Source organism: Larus michahellis, chromosome 6, assembly GCF_964199755.1.
Source record: "Larus michahellis chromosome 6, bLarMic1.1, whole genome shotgun sequence".
Classification (NCBI taxonomy): domain Eukaryota; kingdom Metazoa; phylum Chordata; class Aves; order Charadriiformes; family Laridae; genus Larus; species Larus michahellis.
This window is the reverse complement of record NC_133901.1, coordinates 11,195,825-11,216,290: the sequence shown is the minus strand read 5'-3', so window position 1 is coordinate 11,216,290 and position 20,466 is coordinate 11,195,825. Positions and strand designations below refer to the sequence as shown.

Here is a 20,466-nt window from a genome sequence, read left to right as displayed (position 1 = left end):
GGGTCCCCTTCGCCTATTCCTACAGGGAACAGGATTAAGCAACATTAAAATGTAGTTATGCAGGGGAAAAATGAGCCTCAGACATAAAAGACCGTTTAAGTCCCGAGCCTGAGGGCAGGGTCCTGTTAGTTTTGGTGGGATTCTAGTTTCGGTGAGTGCAGCTCACGATGCCCGGTCTCTGTTTAGTCTTGCAGCTTATCAAGTCCCAGAAAGTCCCTAACAAACTGATCATTGTGCTGGAAACAGAAAAAGAAAAAACGCAGCGGAAGGAATATGTTTTTTCGGATTCCAAGGTACATACCCAATGTTTCCTTCCTGCCAGCCTGGAGCGGGTACCTGGGTGGGAGGAGTAAAAGGGGCATTCCTGGGCAGAAAGAGGAACTGGTGAAGGACGGTGGTTGGCTTTGCAAAAATGAAATTTCTCCTTTGTTCTGGAAATATCCAGAAAATGAACAAGTGTGCTGTGCAAAGGAGGCTGCTGGAGAGGGCAGCCATACCTAGGTGCTGTCACTGAGGCAGGAGAAGGGAGCGTCAGCGTCAGTGAGAAGAGGCAAGGAGTCCTGGGAGGGCGCCTGCAAAAGGGCTCATGTAGACTAACAAGAGGGAAGTCCAGGCTTTCTTCTGACCAGCTCAGCACTTGTTACAGTAATGCACAAGCTAAGTGCCTAAGGAAGTACCAGAGGAAGGACAGCCTCTTCGAAGGTTTCAGGATAGTGGAGAGCTAATGTGCCCTTCAAGCATGCTGGGAGTTTCCTGGTTCAGCTAGTTTTTCAGGAGGTCGTGCTGGAAGAGTTAAGCATCTCATTAATTGTCTCCGCTCCTCCCGGTCTAGAAGAGAGAAGGGTTCTGCCAACTTCTGCAGCAGATGAAGAATAAACACTCAGAGCAGCCAGAGCCTGATATGATCACCATCTTCATTGGGACCTGGAATATGGGTATGGGCTCCCTTCTGACATGGGCGTTCCTTCAGACACTTGCCAAAATGTGTGCTCACCTGCCACGATGAGCTCCAGCCACTGCGTTTGCTCTGTAGCAGATCTGCACACCAGGGTTGTCTCCCCCTGGAACAGGGGAAGAGCTGATCGTTAGGCTTACTCTTGCATGTGGTTTGACACTTTTTCATGGTTCCAGTCAAAGGACCATAAAGTTGGCCCTGATGGGTACTTCTGGATTCCTCCAATGACAGGGAGTTGTGGCTGGCACAAAGCTGGTGCGGCGGTATCCTCTATCCTCCACCTTGGTAGAAAGGGCAGGAGCAATTAATAACTGCCCATCAGCTGCTTCTCAGCCTGACTAGGGACCATTTGTGTCCAGCCTGGGAAGAGAACTGAGTATCTGCGATATGTAGAGAAGAGGACAGGGTGTAGTTGAGGACAGTGGGATTTAAATTATTTTTCCCATTTTGGGCGAAAAGCCTGGTTCAGCTGCTGTAAGCCAAGCTGCCTGTGCTCTGTCACGCTTCAGGGGTAAGGTAAAGGCGATGGCAGGCCAGGAGTGCGGCTCCCCACCTTCACACGTGGCCAGCCTTGGCGCTGGTAAGCTAACGAAACAGGGGAAGATGGTCAAAGCAGACTCAGTCCTTCATCAGCGAGTCAGGTGGGGTTGACATCTCTGTCATCTTGGAATAGCGTGCCCTGGCTGGTACGAAACTGATATGGGACAGAGTGAATGTGAAGCCCGTTATTTCTGTCCCCGTGGGTTGTCTGTGTCCTGGGTTTGGCAGAACGTACTCTGACTTCCTTTGGTGTTTGGTTTGTTAATAAAAGGTGCTGCACCTCCCCCAAAGAAGATCACCTCCTGGTTTCTCTCCAAGGGGCAGGGGAAGACCCGTGATGACACCGCTGACTACATTCCTCATGACATCTATGTGATTGGCACCCAGGAGGATCCCCAAGGGGAGAAGGAATGGCTGGAGACCCTGAGGCAATCCCTGCAGGAAATCACCAGTATCAGCTTCAAAGTGGTGAGGGGTTATTCCAGCTATTGCACATAACTCGGGCATGCGACGAGAGTACACGTCGTGCAGATAGAAGAGAGGAATAAGTGGCATTTTGCCTATACCTCCTCCCCTTCCCTCCCTTTATTGTCATTGCATTTGGATGAGGGAGAGCGAACTGAATCTGTCTGTGGACTCCACAAGATCCTCTCCTGGAGCTGGCCAGATGGGCATATCGCTGTGGACAGTGCCCACCCACTGCCAAAGCAGGGACCCTGCCGGGAAGCTCCTCTCCTGGCAGCCCGGGAGCAAGGGGCAGATGCTGAGCACCCGAGTCAGGTGCCGGTGATGTTTTGCCCTTCATAAAGGAGGAGACTGTGAAACTTGCCGAGTCGGAGGTAGCCTAGATCTTGCCCAAGGCTACTGCACTTTCAAAACAGGATGTAACAGCATGCAGGTACATTCATAAAAGAAACTGAACCTCATTAAAACCAGGTTGGGACATTCCTGAGTTTTAATGATATCAAGAAACAAATCTAAGCATATCTGTAAGGCCACAGAAGAGCGGGACTTAGCGACTCTCATAGTGTGCAAGCAAGGCAATCCCATGATTACGTAGAGAATAGCTCTAGAAAATAGCTAGGTCCTTCCTCCCACCTTCGATTAATATGACTGAAAGCAGATCCTGAGCACAGGAAGACAATTTGTGTAGGAGAAGTACTACAGAAGAAGTCAGGAAGGCTGCAGCTACAGCACAGCTCCGCAGGCACATGCAGAAATACAACCTCTAACCTTCCCATCCCTGCAGATAGCAATCCACACCCTCTGGAACATCAGGATTGTGGTACTGGCCAAGCCAGAACACGAGAACCGCATCAGCCACATCTGCACGGACAACGTGAAGACCGGCATCGCAAACACGCTGGGTGAGGAACAGACCCGCTCTTGTCCACAGGGCCCAGATCTGCTCAGTCTGCGCCAACGCTCTCCTTCAAACAGAGCGGCTCTTTCTCCACAAGGCTCCTTTGACTACATTTATGTGACACTAGTGTTACTAAAGTTATATCCCACTCACACTGATTATATCTTACCCTCTAAGAGAGGAAATCTATTTGTGTGTATACTTAGCACATATATACATATATTTATATCCCCAGAAAACACCTTTGACTGGCTATTGGATTGCTCTTTCTTGGGTTTCACAAGGAAATTGCACTTCTTTCCCTCCAACTGTTTTTTTTTTAGCATCCTTAGAAAATTTGTTACCGCGATCTGTGCTGTACGTACGAATTCTTTCTGTACTGATTAAGTTACCTTATTTCTCTTCTCCATCCTCCACTTCAGTTAAGATGTGCTAGGTGCTTTATTATCTTTGCTAGACTCAGCCTGGTGGTGGATTGATTTCTTGATGGTCTTGGCTTATCTTTTTCCAGGTAATAAAGGAGCAGTGGGGGTGTCATTCATGTTTAATGGAACCTCCTTTGGGTTCGTTAACAGCCATTTGACTTCAGGCAGTGAAAAGAAACACAGGTAAGATATATCCTCCCCTCTCAAAAATGGATGTTGACCCAGGGTGAAGTTCTCTGGGCCATGTTTGGTTGGAAGGATGGCCCACCAGACAGTCACAAGCACGTTTTCCTGACCATAAAAAAAAAAATCGTTAAACGTCTCCTGGGAAGGCAATATGTGCTAATGATGCTGCTTGCTGTGTTGCCATTTAAATGAGGGCCTTCTGCTGTATGGCTGTACACGTGGGTGCACGTGAAATGGGCAGCAAAATGATTTCAGAGCCAAGTGTAAATGTCTCGCGCAGAGCCCAGCACGGGAGGAGGAGAACAGTTCCCTGATCTACAGTGTTTTGGAGAGAAGTGGGAGCCTGCTGTCAGGAGCACCCAGAGGGAGGCGTGTAGCACAGAAATCTCTCCAGCGGTGGCGAATTCTCTAAACCCAGCTGTCAAATGAGTTTCCATGGTCCAGGCAGGTTCTGTGCAGCACAGGGCTGGAAGGCAAGGATCCCGACGTCGGCGGGAGATCTGTGCCCACGCTGGGAGGAGCTGGAGTGGTTTGAAGGACTGGTTTTTGAAAGCAAAGAGGACTTGAACTGAAGAGGTTGGCTTTGCCATCCTTCCCGGTCCAGGACCCAGAAAACAGATGGTGTGGGATTTCTGCACAGGGTCTCTGCCACTGATGGAGTTCGACGGAAGGGTTCCCCAGGGCCTGGAATAGCTGCCAAAATCTAGTTAGGTGTTTGCTGCTGAAACCTGAAGGCAACAATCACATGCTGGGTTTCTAGGACAGGCAGCTCAGAAAAGCACAGCCCCAGGAGGCAACAAAAGTGGCTTTAGGGCAGCTTTCCAGCCTTTCGAATCAGGTGGAAACAGTCTGACACCCAAGGTAGAGCAGCCTGGAGCTGCTGTGAATGCCACTGCCCCTTCCTCATGGGATGCCACCCCCCAGCCCCCCCGGTACCCCAGGGCAGGCAGGCTCACCGGAGACACCCAGCACGTGTGCCTGTCTGCTGAGGCGCAGTGCAAGGCAAGGGGTGGCGAGTGCTCAGCTCCTGGTCTGCTCTTCTCCAGATGTTGAGCCAGATCGGCTCCTGCCTGGTAGAGCGGCACTCTCTGCCAGCCCCAGCGTTCCGAAATTGTGTGGCAATTTAGTATGTCAGGCAGATGTTTCTTGTCTTGACAGACGCAACCAGAACTACACGAACATCCTGCGCTTCCTGACACTGGGAGATAAGAAACTGAGTCCGTTTAACATCACTCATCGCTTTACTCATCTTTTCTGGCTGGGAGACTTGAACTACCGTGTGGAACAGCCCCCAACGGTGAGGGACTCTGCCTGAATCCCCGGAGAGACGAAACGCTGTGTTGCTATAGAAGCGCTATCTTTTTCTAATCTAGGGCAAGATGGCAGGAAGAGGGGAGGCAGAAGGGATCCCCAGGGCAGGAGTCTGGCCCCAGTTGAGGGAGAGGAAGGAAACCCCCTTTGCCCTCTCCAAGGATGACAGGACCAAGGGCATGCCAGGCACGCTGTCTGTCACGCTTTGCTGCTCCAGGTGGCATCGTTTTCCCCAAACCTCCCGACTCCCCTTCCCACTGCGAGCGAGTGTCTGTCCCTGAACAGCTCGATCCAGAGATTGCCTTTCTGCTCTATTTGGTTAGCTTTTAACGGCTCAGAACAGGCCTTCAGGAACAGGCAAGCCGTAATAAATACCAGATAGGTTTCAGCAGGCAGGAGACAACAGCAAGCCCGGTGTTGATGCGCATCTGGTTGTGTGTGTGTGCGCTGGTGTAGGGGATGTGTGGGCATTTTGATGCCTGTTTCGATAGACAAATGTTCAGCCACGCAGCAAAGGCTGGGGCCTTTCGGTGAAGGGAAAGGTGGGGAAGTGGCGGGGGTTACAGCTCTGGGAAGCAGTTCAGAAGCACTTGCCGGCTCACCAGGGAAGGGAGTATTTATAAGAAGGTTTTGCATCATCTGCAGCTCTGCTGTTTCCCTGTTGGCAGGAAGCAGAGAATATTATCCAGAAGATCAGGCAGCAGCAGTATCCGGAGCTGCTGGCTTTCGACCAGCTTCTCATAGAGAGAAAGGACCAAAAGGTGTTTCTGCAGTTCGGTAAGGTTCTGAATTTGTTGGCAGGTTCCTCTCCCATTTCCAGCAGCTTTCTCTGCCAGGATTGGTGTGGGGCGGGGTGTACAGAGCAGTGGCTGTCTCGCCCAGATGGGGGTTCTTAATGGGCCCGACTGTAAGAAAGCTATCTCTCTGTTTTAGAGGAAGAAGAGATCACTTTTGCTCCAACCTACCGGTTTGAAAGAGGCACCCGGGAGAAGTATGCTTACACCAAGCAAAAAGCTACAGGGGTAGGTGAAAACTGACATCCCTTCAGAAATACACGGCAGAGCAGGGAACTCCTACAGAAGAAAGTGACTTATACCCATCTCTGCATTTTCGGCTTTTGTAGTGTTTTCAACGGAGTCAATACAAACAAACGGATTTGACACTAATATAATGTGCTTGGGCAGGTGAATTTCCTGTTCTTTTCTGAACTGGTCCTTTCCCTTCTTCTTGACATGAGCTCTCCTTTGGTTTGCAGATGAAGTACAATTTGCCATCCTGGTGTGATCGAGTGCTCTGGAAATCGTACCCCATGGTGCACGTCGTGTGTCAGTCCTATGGTGGGTAGATAACAGATTGTAGATAGCAAAGCAATCCGCCTGAAACGGAAATGATTCAGAGCAGAGTCTGCAGGATCTCCCTGCACTGCCAGGCACTCAGCATAGAGGGACCTGATGTTAAACCAGGCAGAACAGAGCCAAACCTCTCTGCCTGTAACCCTGCAAGGTTGGGAATTAATTCTGTTATTCTTTTATATGCAGAATAGCACTCAGCTGCAGCTGCCCAGCTTTAGGCCATGCTGTAGGATCACTTTATACCGGTTATCTCTTGGCAACAGCAACCACTTTTCCTGTGGGGTCACCACCAGGAGCTCCTCACTGGATGGTGCCGGCAGGGCAGACCCCGTGTACGCAGTCCAGTCCGCAGAGGCTGCAGCTGCAGACATCTCTCTTCTGTCAAATCCTATTCCAGAAGGACTGTGTGGGACCAAGAGCCTGTTCCCTTTCTTGCTGAGAAGCACCACAATAAGTGCAGTGCAGGGAAGGGAGGAAGCCCACAAGATGTGTTTAAAAAAAGACTCAGACACTGAGTTTCTGAAATTTCATCAACTGCACAGGACCAAGCATCTGAGTATAACGTTGATGGTTTCCTGTGCATGGGGTTGAGAAGGGGGCTGTAGAAGCCTCTTGGGGGATCGGGTGGGCTGGTCTGATCACAGAGCCTATTATGATGAGGTGTGTCGTCAGATAAGCACCTCTACAAAGTCTGGCATCTGCCTTTATACGCCGTTCTTTTCAATGGACGGGGCTTGCTGGAACCCAGTGTGTGCTCAGGTCAAGTCAAGACCTCATTCATTCAGTGTTAGCCTTGGGCCATCAGTTGTTCTGCAGCGCTGAAGTAGCACCAGCATATTCTTGTGTGATTTCCTGCCATATTAGGGCTTTAATTAGCTGCGCGTGTTGCAGAGGCAACCAGGAATCCTGCAAAGGCTTTTTGCGCTGGGGGAGTCTAACCCTGACAGTCACTTGCAAAACAATACGTTACAGTTGGGTCCGTTAACCAAATCTTTATGTATTTTGACACAAGCCTTACATTCCTATACACTAATATGAGATGATGTAGAAACACCTTTGACTAGAGACAGTTACCACAGCGACAGCGATGCTTTCTGGAAAATCACCAAGTAATATTTGCATGGCCGCGATGTTGCTGGGGCAGGGCAGAAACGCAGGGCAGTAACGACTCTCCCTTTCTCGTTGGCAGGCTGCACCACTGACATCATGACCAGTGACCACAGCCCTGTCTTTGCCACCTTTGAAGTGGGAGTCACCTCACAGTTTGTTTCAAAGAATGGTTAGTTGGGCTGGGTGCGAGCGCACTGCCTTCACCTTTGGATATAACAGGCAGTATATGTTGAAAGAAAGAGCCGATTCTTAAAGAGTCCACTCAAAAATGCCCTCTTGTTATCTCCTGTTGAAAATGCCATTATCTTCCCCTCCTCTTCCCTAGACTCCAAGTACACGGATTCCCAGGGGGAGATCGAGTTCCTGCACTGCTACGCTACTCTGAAGACCAAGTCCCAGACCAAGTTCTACATCGAGTTTCACTCTAGCTGCTTAGAAAGTATGGGTTTGCTCGTCTTTATCCTTTCTGTCCAAGTTTCCTGCTTGTTTGGATTAGTTCCCCTTCCTCTTGCTTTGATCTGAATAAACAGCTGTGTAGATCACTTGCTCCAGGGATGTCCTAGATTTGTTGTAGTTTACAAGACACCCCATACTGTCAGCAATGCAGTCTAAAACCCACAGCCCTTCAGCTGTAATCCTTGCTTCGATGTGTCGCCTTCCACCAGTTCTTCCATCTTGTTTGGCAATCTGGTCGTCTCTTTCTTGAAGAGAAACATGTGTCGTTCTCTCTTATCGCACAGAAAATCTCTTCTACTTGACAAACCCTCCGTTGATTACATTTCTAATCGTGCCTGCTGCAAGTGATCAGGTGCTTTCAAAATAAAGCACCGGAGTTATGCTAATAAAAATAACTTAATCACCCTGTGGTTTGAAAAGAGTAAGTGAGAGGACTGACTGAGAGTGAAAGGAAAGCTATCGAGTGGGTTCTGTAAAGGGGACAGTGTGCCCAGGGATGCTGCAGGTTTCAGTCCCTGCCCTGTGCTGCAGGGCCGAGCCTCAGCCGTTTATGTAACGGGAGCCAACGTGCCCTCGCTGTGGGTTTTTTTAAGCGCTTCCCCATCCCAGGACTGCTCCCGTAAGTGGGACAGCATGCCTTCGGTCTCTGCTTCATCACATTATCGCGTGTCAGAGCGCTGTGTCAAAGACAGTTCCATAAAAGATTATTTTTTGGCTGTATCAAAATTTGCATAAATTTCTATGGAAACAGTGTATTACGAATCTTAAATTAGAATTTCAAAAGTGTGCTATCTTGAGTGGCGTAGGAAGAGCTGTCATGTTCTTATCCTCCAGTCCATGTATGCGCTGAGCTTTCCAGTGCCAAGTTTAACTGTAAAATAAAATCGTTTAACAATGCTCCAGTAAAAAAAAAAAATCACTTGTAAGTTTACTGTGTAAACATTCACCCAAAGCTTAGACTTTAAGCTTCTTAATAGTTTTAAAACTTGTGTCTGAGTGGGAAATGAATCATAGGCCTTCTGGAGACCTAGCACCTGAAAAGGCTTTGTAGCCAAGGCTGCCTGGGGAACTCCTTTCTCATCGCTTTGCAGGTTTCGTGAAGAGCCAGGAAGGAGAAAATGAGGACGGGAATGAAGGGGAGCTTGTGGTAAAGTTCGTCGATGCCCTTCCAAAGGTAAACTGGGACTGTGTTTCCATATCCGTGCAGAAGAGAAGCCTTAGACTTGCATCCCGTAAGCGACATTGCATCTTTTGCTGATATAAACACTGCTTTGAGGAACGTGGTTGTGGTCCTGTTTACACCCAAAAGGGACCATAAGAATGCAGGATGGGCTTAAGCTACACAGAGTGTGTTATAAGCAGGAAAGGACTTTCTTGCCATATACTTTCATCTGTATCAGGAATTTTGCTGGTCCGATTACGTCACTCAGGAGCGTGACTTTTCTCTCACCCTTTTAGTGGACGTAACTATAGTGACAAGTCTTTCAAGCAGGCCCCCTTTTTTTTTTAAGTTTTAGACGGATGATAAAACAGCTGTGCTGGAGTTTCTTTGCCCTGAGAGACAATTTTTTTTTCTTCTTGGTATTTTTGAGAAAAGTTGACCAAGTATTTTTTACCTGTGTTAAAAAGACCGTCAGTCCCCAGAAGCAGTGTTCTGCCTGTCAGTGTCAAAGACAAGTCCTACCCCTGAGATCGGAGCTGTTCTCCATTTCCTGGCATGGTGGGCGCTGGAAGAACAACCAGAGCTCTTGGATTTGGAGCAAATATGCACGTCAGTACCCTTCTGCATAGCCCAAAAGAAGAACTGCTGACTTTGGAAAGAGTGCCTTACGCTGAGAGATTGGGAAAAAACTCTGTAATAAGTGATTGTAACAACAGCCAAACAGATTTTTGGGAACAGACTGTAATCAGAGTCCAGATCACTTCCTCCTAGAGCAATTTTCAGTCTGCACTGTAGGAAAAAACTGTAGCTCAGCCCAATGTGAGTGTTTGATTTGTAGCATTTTGTCCGCTGTGCTGAGACCGAGAGTGGTGGTGGTGGGGGGACTCTAAAAGTGTATAGCCTTCTACCACAGACCTCCAAACATCAGCGAAGAGGCTGACCCAGGGGGAGTCTGACCCCCTCGTGGGTCTGTCCAGCCAAGCCTTGCTCGTTTGGGACTGGGGCATGGGGGGAACCATGTTCATGCAGACCACCTCTTGCACTGACCCACGTTAACTTGTCTTTGCAGCTGACTCCAATTATTTCAGACCCAGAATACCTACTGGATCAACACATCCTGATCAGCATTAAGTCATCAGACAGTGACGAATCTTATGGTAAGTGCTTAGCTCTGAAGTCCTGGATGAGTCAAAATCTACTTACATTTTTCCAAAGCACTGAAAGAGTGGGAGACAACAGAAGTAGCTCTTATAGACTGAACTTCTGTGATGCTCTGACTTCTGATTTAGAATTCAAAACATACAAAATACGCTGTGGGCAATATTTTGTGAGGTAATGATGGTTGGGGGACTACGAACTAGAGGCATCAATCTGTGTGAGCTTTACTGCTTCTAGGGAAGAGCAGTGGCTTAAAAAGAAAGGACTTTACAGGAATTAAATCAGGAACAAGCCCGTTTAAACGGTTTTATTCAGAACCTACAAATCCTGTTTCACTTGTACTTACTTGATGCATTTCTCCTGGCTACAGAAAAGTCGTCATCAGTGCTGCTTGCTTCCAAATTCTAACCAGCCAGAGCCTGCAGTTCTTGTCCACAGAAGGCTCTTTGCTGAAATCCCATTAACTGAAATGGCAGTCACAGGCTCATGTTCTCCTTTACCAGTAATGGAATCTCAGAACCCTGTGGGTGTCTCCAATGCCCAAATCCCTCACACATATGTGAAGAAGTGAAATGAATGCCCCTGATTTCTCAAGAGATATTACCCTCCTTACTCTCCAAAGCAGATTCTCTCCAGTAATTTCAGCCCTGTTGGCATAGTGATAGTAGATGACTGACACGAGAAAGAGATTTCAATGCTTTTTTTTTTTCTCAGTCCCAGGCTCATTGTCTCCTTGTCATCCTTTAGGGGAAGGCTGCATTGCCCTGCGAATAGAAGCAACGGAATCCTTAGTTCCTATCCATACTGTGCTGACACACCACGGTGAGAGAACAGGGGTCTTCCAAGGTGAAATCAAGTTACAAACATCACAAGGAAAACAGAGAGAGAAACTGTATGGTAAGGAACGAGATCGCCTCTGCAATGCTCGCTCTAGAGAATATCCATCTCAAAAGATCTCTGATAACTGTCAAGGAATTGAGAACTATCCTTGCAGTGCTTTTAGTCCCCAAAAGGCAAGAACTTTTCATGCTGACTGCAAGGAGATGCAAGTATCATTAGTTCTCAGGAGTATACCTGTACTCTTTCAGAAAGACACGGCAACTCCATTTGGGTTTTTCTTTTTCATCATTCAAGTAAATTCGGCAGACTGAGAGAGCCCCCTGTCTGTCACTGATGCTGATTTTATTGAATGGTGATACCTTACGTCCACTTGCGGTGGCTCTATGACAAGGTGGCGAAGCTCTCCCTGCTCCGGTCACCCAGGGGAACATCTGCAAAGAGCACGTGAGGCTCTCGAGGAGCAAGATCACAGACTTTGATTTTTCTCACCTTGCTACTTGCTGTTCTCTTTCAGAGTACAAAACCAGCCTCACAACATTGACTATTATTGTCAATGGTAAGGTGACCTGTATATGACTGTTTCGGGGATCATGACCTTTGTATTTCAAGATAGATGCTTTTTCCTATGTCAACAAAACGTGATATGTATTAGTGGGCAGCTGAAAACATAATAGCACAACTGTTTAAAACTGTCTCACTGTCATTCCGATAGAGAGAGATGCCTTAACACAAGCAATAACACAGAAAACTTAAGGAGTCGGACTCTGAAGCTGGCAAAACACTCTTCTATGCCTTTTCTTCCCTTCAGATTTTGTCAAGGTTGAACGTGATGAAATTGCTGGGCAGAAACCAAAGAACATCAGCAACTTGGAGCCCAGCAAAGACTGGGATCAGACTAACAGGTAAAGGGCAAGTGGCGAAGTCAGTTACAGAAAACCAGTTGGCTCGATAAATGCGAAGCTGGGCTTGCTGTGGGAGCAGTGTTAAGGCATGGTGAGCACCGGGAAGCTGCCTTTGTGGCTCGCTGTCAGAGCAGGTCAATGCTCTCGTGCCCAAAGCTTCAAAAGCTGGGAATGCCTTAGTCAGACTGGGTCCCCGCACCCCACTTAAAAAGGGCCCTTCTGTTTCCAACAGAAAGTCAAAATCTACTCATCTGATGGCCAGAGAGGCAGCAGCCATTGCTCGCTACTGGGGGAGCGCGTCCTCTTGCCCAGACAACCCGGGAAAGGAGGATATGTTACGGTAATCTTGCTGCTTTACCTCTGCCGGCTTGGGGCGGGAAGCTCCGCTCAAACTGCCTCTCTTCTCCTTGTCCAGGAGTCATGGGATGCCTCTGGGTAAGGCTGTCCTTTCACTCCACTTTCCCAGGTGCATTTCTTTGCAGGCAGCTTCCTGCCTTCTGCCAGCTGCTCTGTACGGGTACACCTCAAAAGGCCAAACATCTCTCATATCCCTATGCTGCGTGATGCTGCCTGGTGCTGCCACTTGCCTCTGGCTTGGAGGCGTCCTGCTGCAGCTGCCGGCTGAGCTGCTGGGCCCAGAGCCCTCTGACAGCCCCTGTACGTGGCTGCAGAAGCTGAGTGGTCGCTGCAGCCTGGAAATGGAAGCGTCTGCTGCAGCCAGAGGAACTGTCTGGGGTTGGGGGAGGTGGCCTTGGACCCGGCTGCTTCCTCTCCAGTGACCCAGGGGAGGGAGGCACTAATGGGACTCCCACTTATTCTCTGATTCTGAAGCAAGAGTGACAAAAAAAAAAATAATCGTAGGTGGTATTGAATCGCAGAGTCAGTGGGCACTAACTCCTTTGTAGCTGGCAGGGAGACAAAAAATAAAATAAAATGTATTTGTGCATGTATCTTTCTAACAATAATTCTTCTCTCCAGCAGCTCCACTCCCACAGACATTAGCAACCCCAGCTACCTGGGGATGGCTGCGTTCCCTCAGCAGCCCTCTGCCACCAGCCAGCTGAAGCAGATACCTTCACCAGACCAGCCACCTTCTCTCTGGACCTACGAGCAGCCCAAAGAGACTACCTCCGTAATGGGACAGAGTCAGCCATCCTCCACATCACCTTCCTTGTCGCCTCTATCTCCAAAAACATCCCTCCAGCCTCCAGGAAACAGAAGCGTTTGCAGTCGGAGTCAAGAGTATCTGTGAGTCTTTTGAGTTTCGCGCTGGGGCCAGTCCCCTCTCTCCTGCCACTCTGCCCAGTCAGTGTTTCATTATCTGTTATGGAGAGCTCGAGGCGCAGCATGTTCTTTCTGCCTTTTATCTCTAGAATTAGAAAATGGTAATTGAAGGTCACAAGTGCAAACGTTGCATACTCAAAGAAAACTAGCATTAGTAGTTTCTCGGGCTTTTGTGAAAGGAAATATAAGTTTAATTCTCTACCAAGAGAAGAGCAGGAGACTACAGAGTTGACTGTAGTAACAAAGAAATAAAGGGAAGAGTGTGGCATACATCTTTCCACTGGATGGGAAAGAGAGCTCCTTCACATGTCAAACGTGAAGTACTTTAGCTGAGTTTCTACTTATACTGCTATACAAATGTCCGGCTCGCTACAGAAGTTAGCATCCATGTGCTGCATCTGCCACAAGTCTTGATGGAGAATTTCCATCCAGCAATTGAAAATATCCCATCCCTACCCACCTGAGTAAAGTGATGAGGCTTCTCCACCCTAGTGCGTGTGCGCCATTAGTGCCCTCGTTCCAGACCTCTTTTTTTGTAGTGACAGCTGCTTTCTGCGTCTGGGCCGGAGTTCCCTGGAGGATGCATGTGGCGCTCTATAAGCCAGAACTTGCAGAGGCAGCAAGCTCTGCCTCCAGCTGTTACATACCCACCAACACTTCAGCAAGCGCTCAGCTCTTTCTCCTGTGTATACTGACTCCCAGAAAATAAGTTGAAGGGAGGAACACAACTCATTTGAAGACACCCAAAGAACACGTGCCGCTTACCCCCCTCTTCCACTCTGCTCAGTGATATTGCGGCTGCTCTTTTAAGTGCCGTGGCGGTTCTCCAGATGGAAGCCTTGCCAAATCAGGCCAAGTCATACAAAACCCACAAAACCTCCCGTGTCCCATTGTACAGCTGGGCTGTCATTCCGGTCTGAGCCTCGTTTCAAAGGGCTCATCTGTGAACGCACAATGATCATCTCACCCTATAGTCTATAGCTATTACTTATATATTGTGCATTTGGGTGCATTAAGGAGTTTTATCCCTTCCCTAGGAATACCACGTGGCATTGGTAGCAAAAGGAGATTGACCTAGTTGTAAAATGCTACAGTATGATGTGAGCTCTTACGTTAACTGTCCAGACAGCCATTTCAGTCCTCTCTGCCAGAGAGATTCTTATTAATATTTAAATTCTGATTTGTGCATGTCGCAGAGCCATCAAAGCGCTCGGCACAGTTTGGCTCAGTAGCTTATCTCTGTTTAAAGAGAAGCCACATATGACTTCCACAAGGCTGCAGTCCAGCAGGGAGTTTATCCAGTACCATGCATATCTGCTCTCTGCTGTCATGTTAATAATGATTAAACAAAGTAAAAACAATACACAGTTGTGTTCCCCCGCCCCCCCCGGTTTAATTGTTATCCTGTTACCCCTTTTGCACAGTCGGTTTAATTTTATCACGCTCATTTCCTATTCATTTTCTCTTTAAATCAGTCAGTATTTCTTGCCTGCTCTTTACAAATCTCCTTTTTGCTCTGCTTTGATGACCGTAGGCCACCTGAACTGGGGAAAACCACAGCAGAGCCTTTGCTTCAGGAGGAGGGACAGCAAAAGCCCGAGATGTTTGAGAACCCGCTGTATGGCTCTATGGCCTCTAAGGGCAAGGTGGCAACAAAGAAAGAGCAGGACTACCCCAAGGCCTCGCGAAAAGAGCAGCCGCCGCTGCCTGATCAGAGCTTTCACCTCCCAAAGTCACAGGAGCCTGAGAGCAGCAAGACCTCTGGCAAACAACCATCGCCTCCTTTCTTGGTCCCCACGCAGCGATTCCGGTCCTATACTTGCTCTGGCCAATCTGAAGAAAAGAGTACAGGCGAAAAGACTCAAGGCAAACCGAAGATGACAACATCATTAGAAAACTCAGCACCACTCAAAAAACTGGTGAAGCCGTCGAGGTCTGAAGTCAACCCAAGCACTCAGGGACAGCACAACAAGCCGCCCCTTCCCTCAAAGAGCCGGGCAGTGCTGGACATGCAGAACTCCAAGGGTCGAGACTATCGGGACAGTTCAGAGCTGCTGCACTCTGGGAAGCATCGGACAGAAGAGGGACCGGTCGGCCGGACAACTACACCGGTGTGTTGCTTGTGAGCGTAAGGCAGGGGGGAAGTGTTATCAGACCGTGGCGTCACAGCAGAATACTACGAGAGTAGCACTGGCTTGGTCGCCATGCCCTCGCTCTGTATTTCCTAACCAAGCTCAGAGGACTGTCCCACAAACCTGCAGGGCTTGCAGAGCAGGGTTTGCAAGGGGGTATCTTAGAGCAATATTGCTGCTGTCATGTTGTGAGTGGGGCCAGAGGAGGACCACAAAGATGATCCGAGGGCTGGAGCACCTCTCCTATGAGGACAGGCTGAGAGAGCTGGGGGGGTTCAGCCTGGAGAAGAGAAGGCTCCGGGAAGACCTTCGAGCCCCTCCCAGTCCCTAAAGGGGCTCCAGGAAAGCTGGGGAGGGACTTAGAATCATAGAATCATAGGGTTGGAAGGGACCTCTGGAGATCATCTAGTCCAACCCCGCTGCCAGAGCAGGGTCCCCTAGAGCAGGTTGCACAGGAATGCGTCCAGGCGGGTTTTGAATGTCTCCAGAGTTGGAGACTCCACCACCTCTCTGGGAAGCCTGTTCCAGTGCTCTGCCACCCTCAAAGTAAAGAAGTTCCTCCTCATGTTTAGGTGGAACTTCCTATGGTCAAGTTTGTGCCCATTACCTCTTGTCCTGTCGCTGGGCACCACTGAAAAGAGCCTGGCCCCATCCTCGTGACACCCACCCTTTAAGTATTTATAAGTGTTGATAAGATCCCCCCTCAGGCGTCTTTTTTCCAGACTGAAGAGACCCAAATCCCTCAGTCTTTCTTCATAAGAGAGGTGTTCCAGTCCCCTAATCATCTTGGTAGCTCTCTGCTGCACCCTCTCCATCAGTTCCCTGTCCTTCTTGAACCGGGGAGCCCAGAACTGGACTCCAGATGTGGCCTCACCAGGGCAGAGCAGAGGGGGAGGATGACCTCCCTCCACCTGCTGGCCACACTCTTCTTGATGCACCCCAGGATGCCATTGGCTTTCTTGGCCACAAGGGCACATTGCTGGCTCATGGTCACCCTGTTGTCCACCAGGACTCCCAGGTCTCTTTCAGCTGAGCTGCTCTCCAGCAGGTCAGCCCCCAACCTGTACTGGTGCATGGGGTTATTCCTCCCCAGGTGCAGCACCCTACACTTGCCCTTGTTGAATTTCATAAGGTTTCTCTCTGCCTAACTCTCCAGCCTGTCCAGGTCTCTCTGTACGGCAGCACAGCCTTCTGGTGTGTCAGCCACCCCTCCCAGCTTTGTGTCATCAACGAACTTTCTGAGGGTGCACTCTATCCCCTCATCCAGGTCATTGATGAATATATTGAAGAGGACTGGACCCAGTACTGACCCCTGGGGAACACCACTTGTCACTGACCTCCAACTAGACTCTGTGCCCCTAATCACTACCCTCTGAGCTCTGTCTTTCAACCAGTTATCTATCCACCTTACTGTCCATTCATCAAGCCCACTCTTCCTAAGCTTCCCTATGAGGATGCTGTGGGAGACCGTGTTAAACGCCTTGCTTAAGTCAAGGTAGACCACATCTACCTCCCTCCCCTCATCTATCCATCCAGTCATGCCATCACAGAAGGCTATCAGATTAGTCAGACATGATTTCCCCTTGGTGAATCCATGTTGAGTACTTCTGATAGCTTTCTTTTCCTCCACATGCCTTGAGATGACGCCCAGAACAAGCTGTTCCATCATCTTTCCAGGGATGGAGGTGAGGCTGACCGGCCTGTAGCTCCCCGGCTCCTCCTTCTTGCTCTTTTTGAAGACTGGAGTGACATTGGCTTTCCTCCAGTCCTCAGGCACCTTGCCTGTTCTCCAGGACCTTTCAAAGATGATGGAGAGCGGCCCAGCAATGACTTCCGCCAGCTCCCTCAGCACTCTCAGGTGCATCCCATCGGGGCCCATGGACTTGTGAATATCTAATTGATCTAACTGATCCCTCATTCGATCCTCCTCAACCCAAGGGAAGTCGTCTTCTTTCACCGTTACTTCCCCCAATGCCTGGGACTCCTGAGGGCTGGGCTGAGCAGTAAAGACCGAAGCAAAGAAGGCATTCATTAACTCCGCCTTCTCCACATCCTCCGGCACCATGGCTTCTGTTTCATTCAACAGTGGGCCCACAACTTCTCTGGTCTTCCTTTTGCTTCCAATATACTTGTAGAAGCCCTTCCTGTTGAGCTTGACATCCCTGGCCAGGTTTAATTCCAAGGCGGCCTTGGCTTTCCTTGTTTCATCCCTGCACGCTCTGGCAGCATTCTTGTAATCCCCCCAAGGGGTCAGTCCCTTCTTCCACTTATTGTAGACTTCTTTCTTCCACTTGAGCTTTTTCAGAAGCTCCTTGCTCAACCATGCAGGTCTCCTGCGTCCCTTGGCCCATTTCTTTCTCTTAGGGATGCACCAATCCTGAGCTTGGAGGAAGTGGTCTTTGAATATCAACCAGCTCTCTTGAGCCCCTTTGCCTTCCAGAGCCCTAGCCCACGGGATCTCTCCAAGCAGTTTCTTGAAGAGGTCGAAGTTAGCCCTCCTGAAATCCAAGGCTGTAATTTTACTTCTTGATGTTTTGTGCGTGGTACCCATGATCCTGAACTCTATCATTTCATGATCACTACAACCTAGGGTACCCCCAACCTTAATGTCCTCCACCAGTCCCTCTGTGTTTGTCAGTAGCAGGTCCAGAAGTGCTCCTCTCCTTGTTGGCTCCTGTACCACCTGTGTCAAGAAGTTATCATCAATGCACTGGAGGAGCCTCCTGGACTGTGCATGCCTGGCTGTGTGGTCTTCCCAGCAGATATCAGGGTGACTGAAGTCCCCCATTAGAACCAAGGCCTGCGATTGCGAGGCTACCTTCAGCTGTCGGTAGAAAGCCTCATCAGCTTCCCCATCCTGATCAGGTGGCCTGTAATAAACACCCACAACAGTGTCCCTCATATTTGCCTGCCCCTTCATCCTTACCCATAAGCTCTCGACCCTCTCGTCATCCACCCCTAGTGAGAGCTCGATGCATTCCAAATGCTCTCTCACATAGAGTGCAAGGCACTTCTTACAAGGGCATGTAGTGATAGGACAAGGGGTAACGGCTTCAAACTGGAAGAGGGGAGATTTAGATGAGATCTGAGGCAGAAATTCTTTGCTGTGAGGGCGGTGAGCCCCTGGCCCAGGTTGCCCAGAGAAGCTGTGGCTGCCCCATCCCTGGAGGCGTTCAAGGCCAGGTTGGACGAGGCTTGGAGCAACCTGGTCTGGTGGGAGGTGTCCCTGCCCAGGGCAGGGGGTGGCACTGGGTGATCTTTAAGGTCAACCAAAGGTCCAACCCAAACCATTCTATGATTCTGTGAAACCATGGCCTTAGTTTTGCCCGAAGTTTTAACTTCTTTTGGACTATTTAAGCTTGATGGCCAGAAAAGGAATGCAAATAGTCAGCTGCTTTGTTATTACTCATTTGGTGCATACTGTGTTGTTTCTGAGAACGTCCAAACTTGGCCTGACAGCACAAATCTACAGTATTGGCTGACGGATTTGCTTAGCTGTAATTTAAAAAAAGACAATTAAAAGTAGTTATCTATGGGAAACACTTATTAACTTAGAACAGTGGTGTCCAAAAACATTACTGAACCCCCTACTGAAATTATCACGATAATCATGCATCTACTTTTCTGGGCTGGTGGGTTTTGGTGGGGTGGGGTTTTTGTTTGGTTGGTTGGTTGGTTTGTTTTTTCTCCAGAACATCATGAGCTGGATGAGGACGAGTAGGGAAGATCTTAGTAAATGGTCTTGGAAGAAAAAGAGAGCCCACTTGAGCAAGCTGTAGGGTTGGTGTTTTTTCCATCAAAACTTTTAGACTTGACAACAGATGAGCTGATGTCTTCTCTTGTCTCAACAGTGAAAACGACATGGCAGATGGCACCCTGGGAGGAATCCTGATGGGAAGAAAGATGGAGATTACTGCTTCGTTCACACTGATGTCCTCTGGTCTGGTTCTAAAAAGACTGGGGGGGTTTATTTTTGAGGGTGCATCCCTCTCTATGATTACGGAAGTGTTCTAGCTGAGAAGTTTATCCTGTGTTGCTCAGAGCAAGAGGAGCCCGGACCACAATACCAAATGCAAGTTAGCCCTTTGTAGTGTCACTTTGGTACTTCTATTAAGAGGCAGGTGGTTAAGTACATGCATTAGTAAATGTTTTGAAAAAGAGGAAGGTACGTTATAAGGACTAGGAGATGGAAGGGGTGTATTTCAAGAACTCCCTTTCTATGAAAGCAAAATTTTTATTTTGTGTTACAGAATTCCTATTAAAGAGTGATATGTAAAAGAAAGCATTTTGAAAGCGGTACGGCTCCAACAGCATGTCCTATCCCCAGAGCAAGGCATTAGGGGAGGGTGGGAAAAGAGTCTGACTGGCAGATACTGATGAATGTCACACACTGTCAACGGAGCCAGCTTTGCCTCTCGTGTGAGCTCCCCGGCTGCATACACGCATTATTCATGCAGAGGGCAAGGGCTGGCCCTGGGCACTGTAGCTCTTTTTTTTTTCCCTAGCAGGTAGTGCTCTTGGACCCCTAACAGACAAAGGGACATGTGAGAACTGCCTGCAGAAATGGGAGAACAGGCAGGGTCCATCGGCAGCCCGGGAGCACAGCTGCCTGACGGGATGGAGAGCAGTCCTTCCAGCCCGTCTTACAGCAAGCACTCTGCTTTTGAGGGACACTGGCTGGCTGGTTTTGTAGCATTCGTAATAGATTAATGCTGACCTTACTGTACACTTTTGTTCATTGACTGAGAATGAATAATGTTAACATACTTGTAACTTCTGTTATATTCCTGTTAAGTATTAATGCCGTGGTTACAATTAGGCTATGCCTGTTTGTGACTTAATCGTTGCTATTGTTTCCATGTTGATTACTTTAAAATAATAAAATAGTCACCTGTCTGATCATTCTTTACTGACCATTCAGAACTGCCTGCCATGTGATTCCACTTGAGCTGGGTGTTACACCAACTCGCTCAGGGACAGCAGTCCCTGCCCAGGAGAAAGACCGACGGCACCGAGGAGTGCAGGGAAGATGCCACAATGCTGCTGCTGCGATATTGCGACGCGGGACACGTTTGTCCATGAGCGCAGAGCCTTTGTGGTACAGCTGGTTTAAAAATCCTAGCGCCTGTTAGCAGGTACAGTTACTAATTGTGTGAGCATAGAAAACGTACAGTAATTTCACTGGAGCGGAAGAGACCAAGCACAGGCTTGTGAGAACAGGTGGAAGAGGACAGTCTGTAAGGTAGAAATCTTTTTAAAAAGAGTGGTTTTTCTGCCATGCAGGTTGGGG

General features: G+C 48.8%; 1 protein-coding gene across 2 annotated transcripts in view; it reads left to right on the top strand.

Moving 5' to 3' along the window:
- Positions 1-20,075, top strand: part of INPP5D (inositol polyphosphate-5-phosphatase D) — a 61,256-nt gene extending 41,181 nt beyond the window's left edge. The window contains exons 10-28 of one of the 2 annotated variants that reach the window (XM_074592041.1): positions 187-293; positions 833-935; positions 1,767-1,963; positions 2,745-2,862; positions 3,370-3,466; positions 4,628-4,766; positions 5,449-5,557; positions 5,714-5,802; positions 6,036-6,117; positions 7,322-7,411; positions 7,568-7,681; positions 8,790-8,872; positions 9,930-10,017; positions 10,766-10,915; positions 11,667-11,760; positions 11,993-12,100; positions 12,742-13,008; positions 14,579-15,155; positions 19,028-20,075. In XM_074592041.1, the coding sequence (XP_074448142.1) occupies positions 187-293; positions 833-935; positions 1,767-1,963; positions 2,745-2,862; positions 3,370-3,466; positions 4,628-4,766; positions 5,449-5,557; positions 5,714-5,802; positions 6,036-6,117; positions 7,322-7,411; positions 7,568-7,681; positions 8,790-8,872; positions 9,930-10,017; positions 10,766-10,915; positions 11,667-11,760; positions 11,993-12,100; positions 12,742-13,008; positions 14,579-15,155; positions 19,028-19,030 (2,615 nt within the window). In that variant the 3' untranslated portion in view covers positions 19,031-20,075. Of the gene's footprint in view, positions 1-186; positions 294-832; positions 936-1,766; positions 1,964-2,744; positions 2,863-3,369; positions 3,467-4,627; positions 4,767-5,448; positions 5,558-5,713; positions 5,803-6,035; positions 6,118-7,321; positions 7,412-7,567; positions 7,682-8,789; positions 8,873-9,929; positions 10,018-10,765; positions 10,916-11,666; positions 11,761-11,992; positions 12,101-12,738; positions 13,009-14,578; positions 15,156-19,027 lie in introns of both variants that reach the window. The other variant, XM_074592040.1, reaches the window with a different exon arrangement.
- Positions 20,076-20,466: the final 391 nt, after the last annotated feature.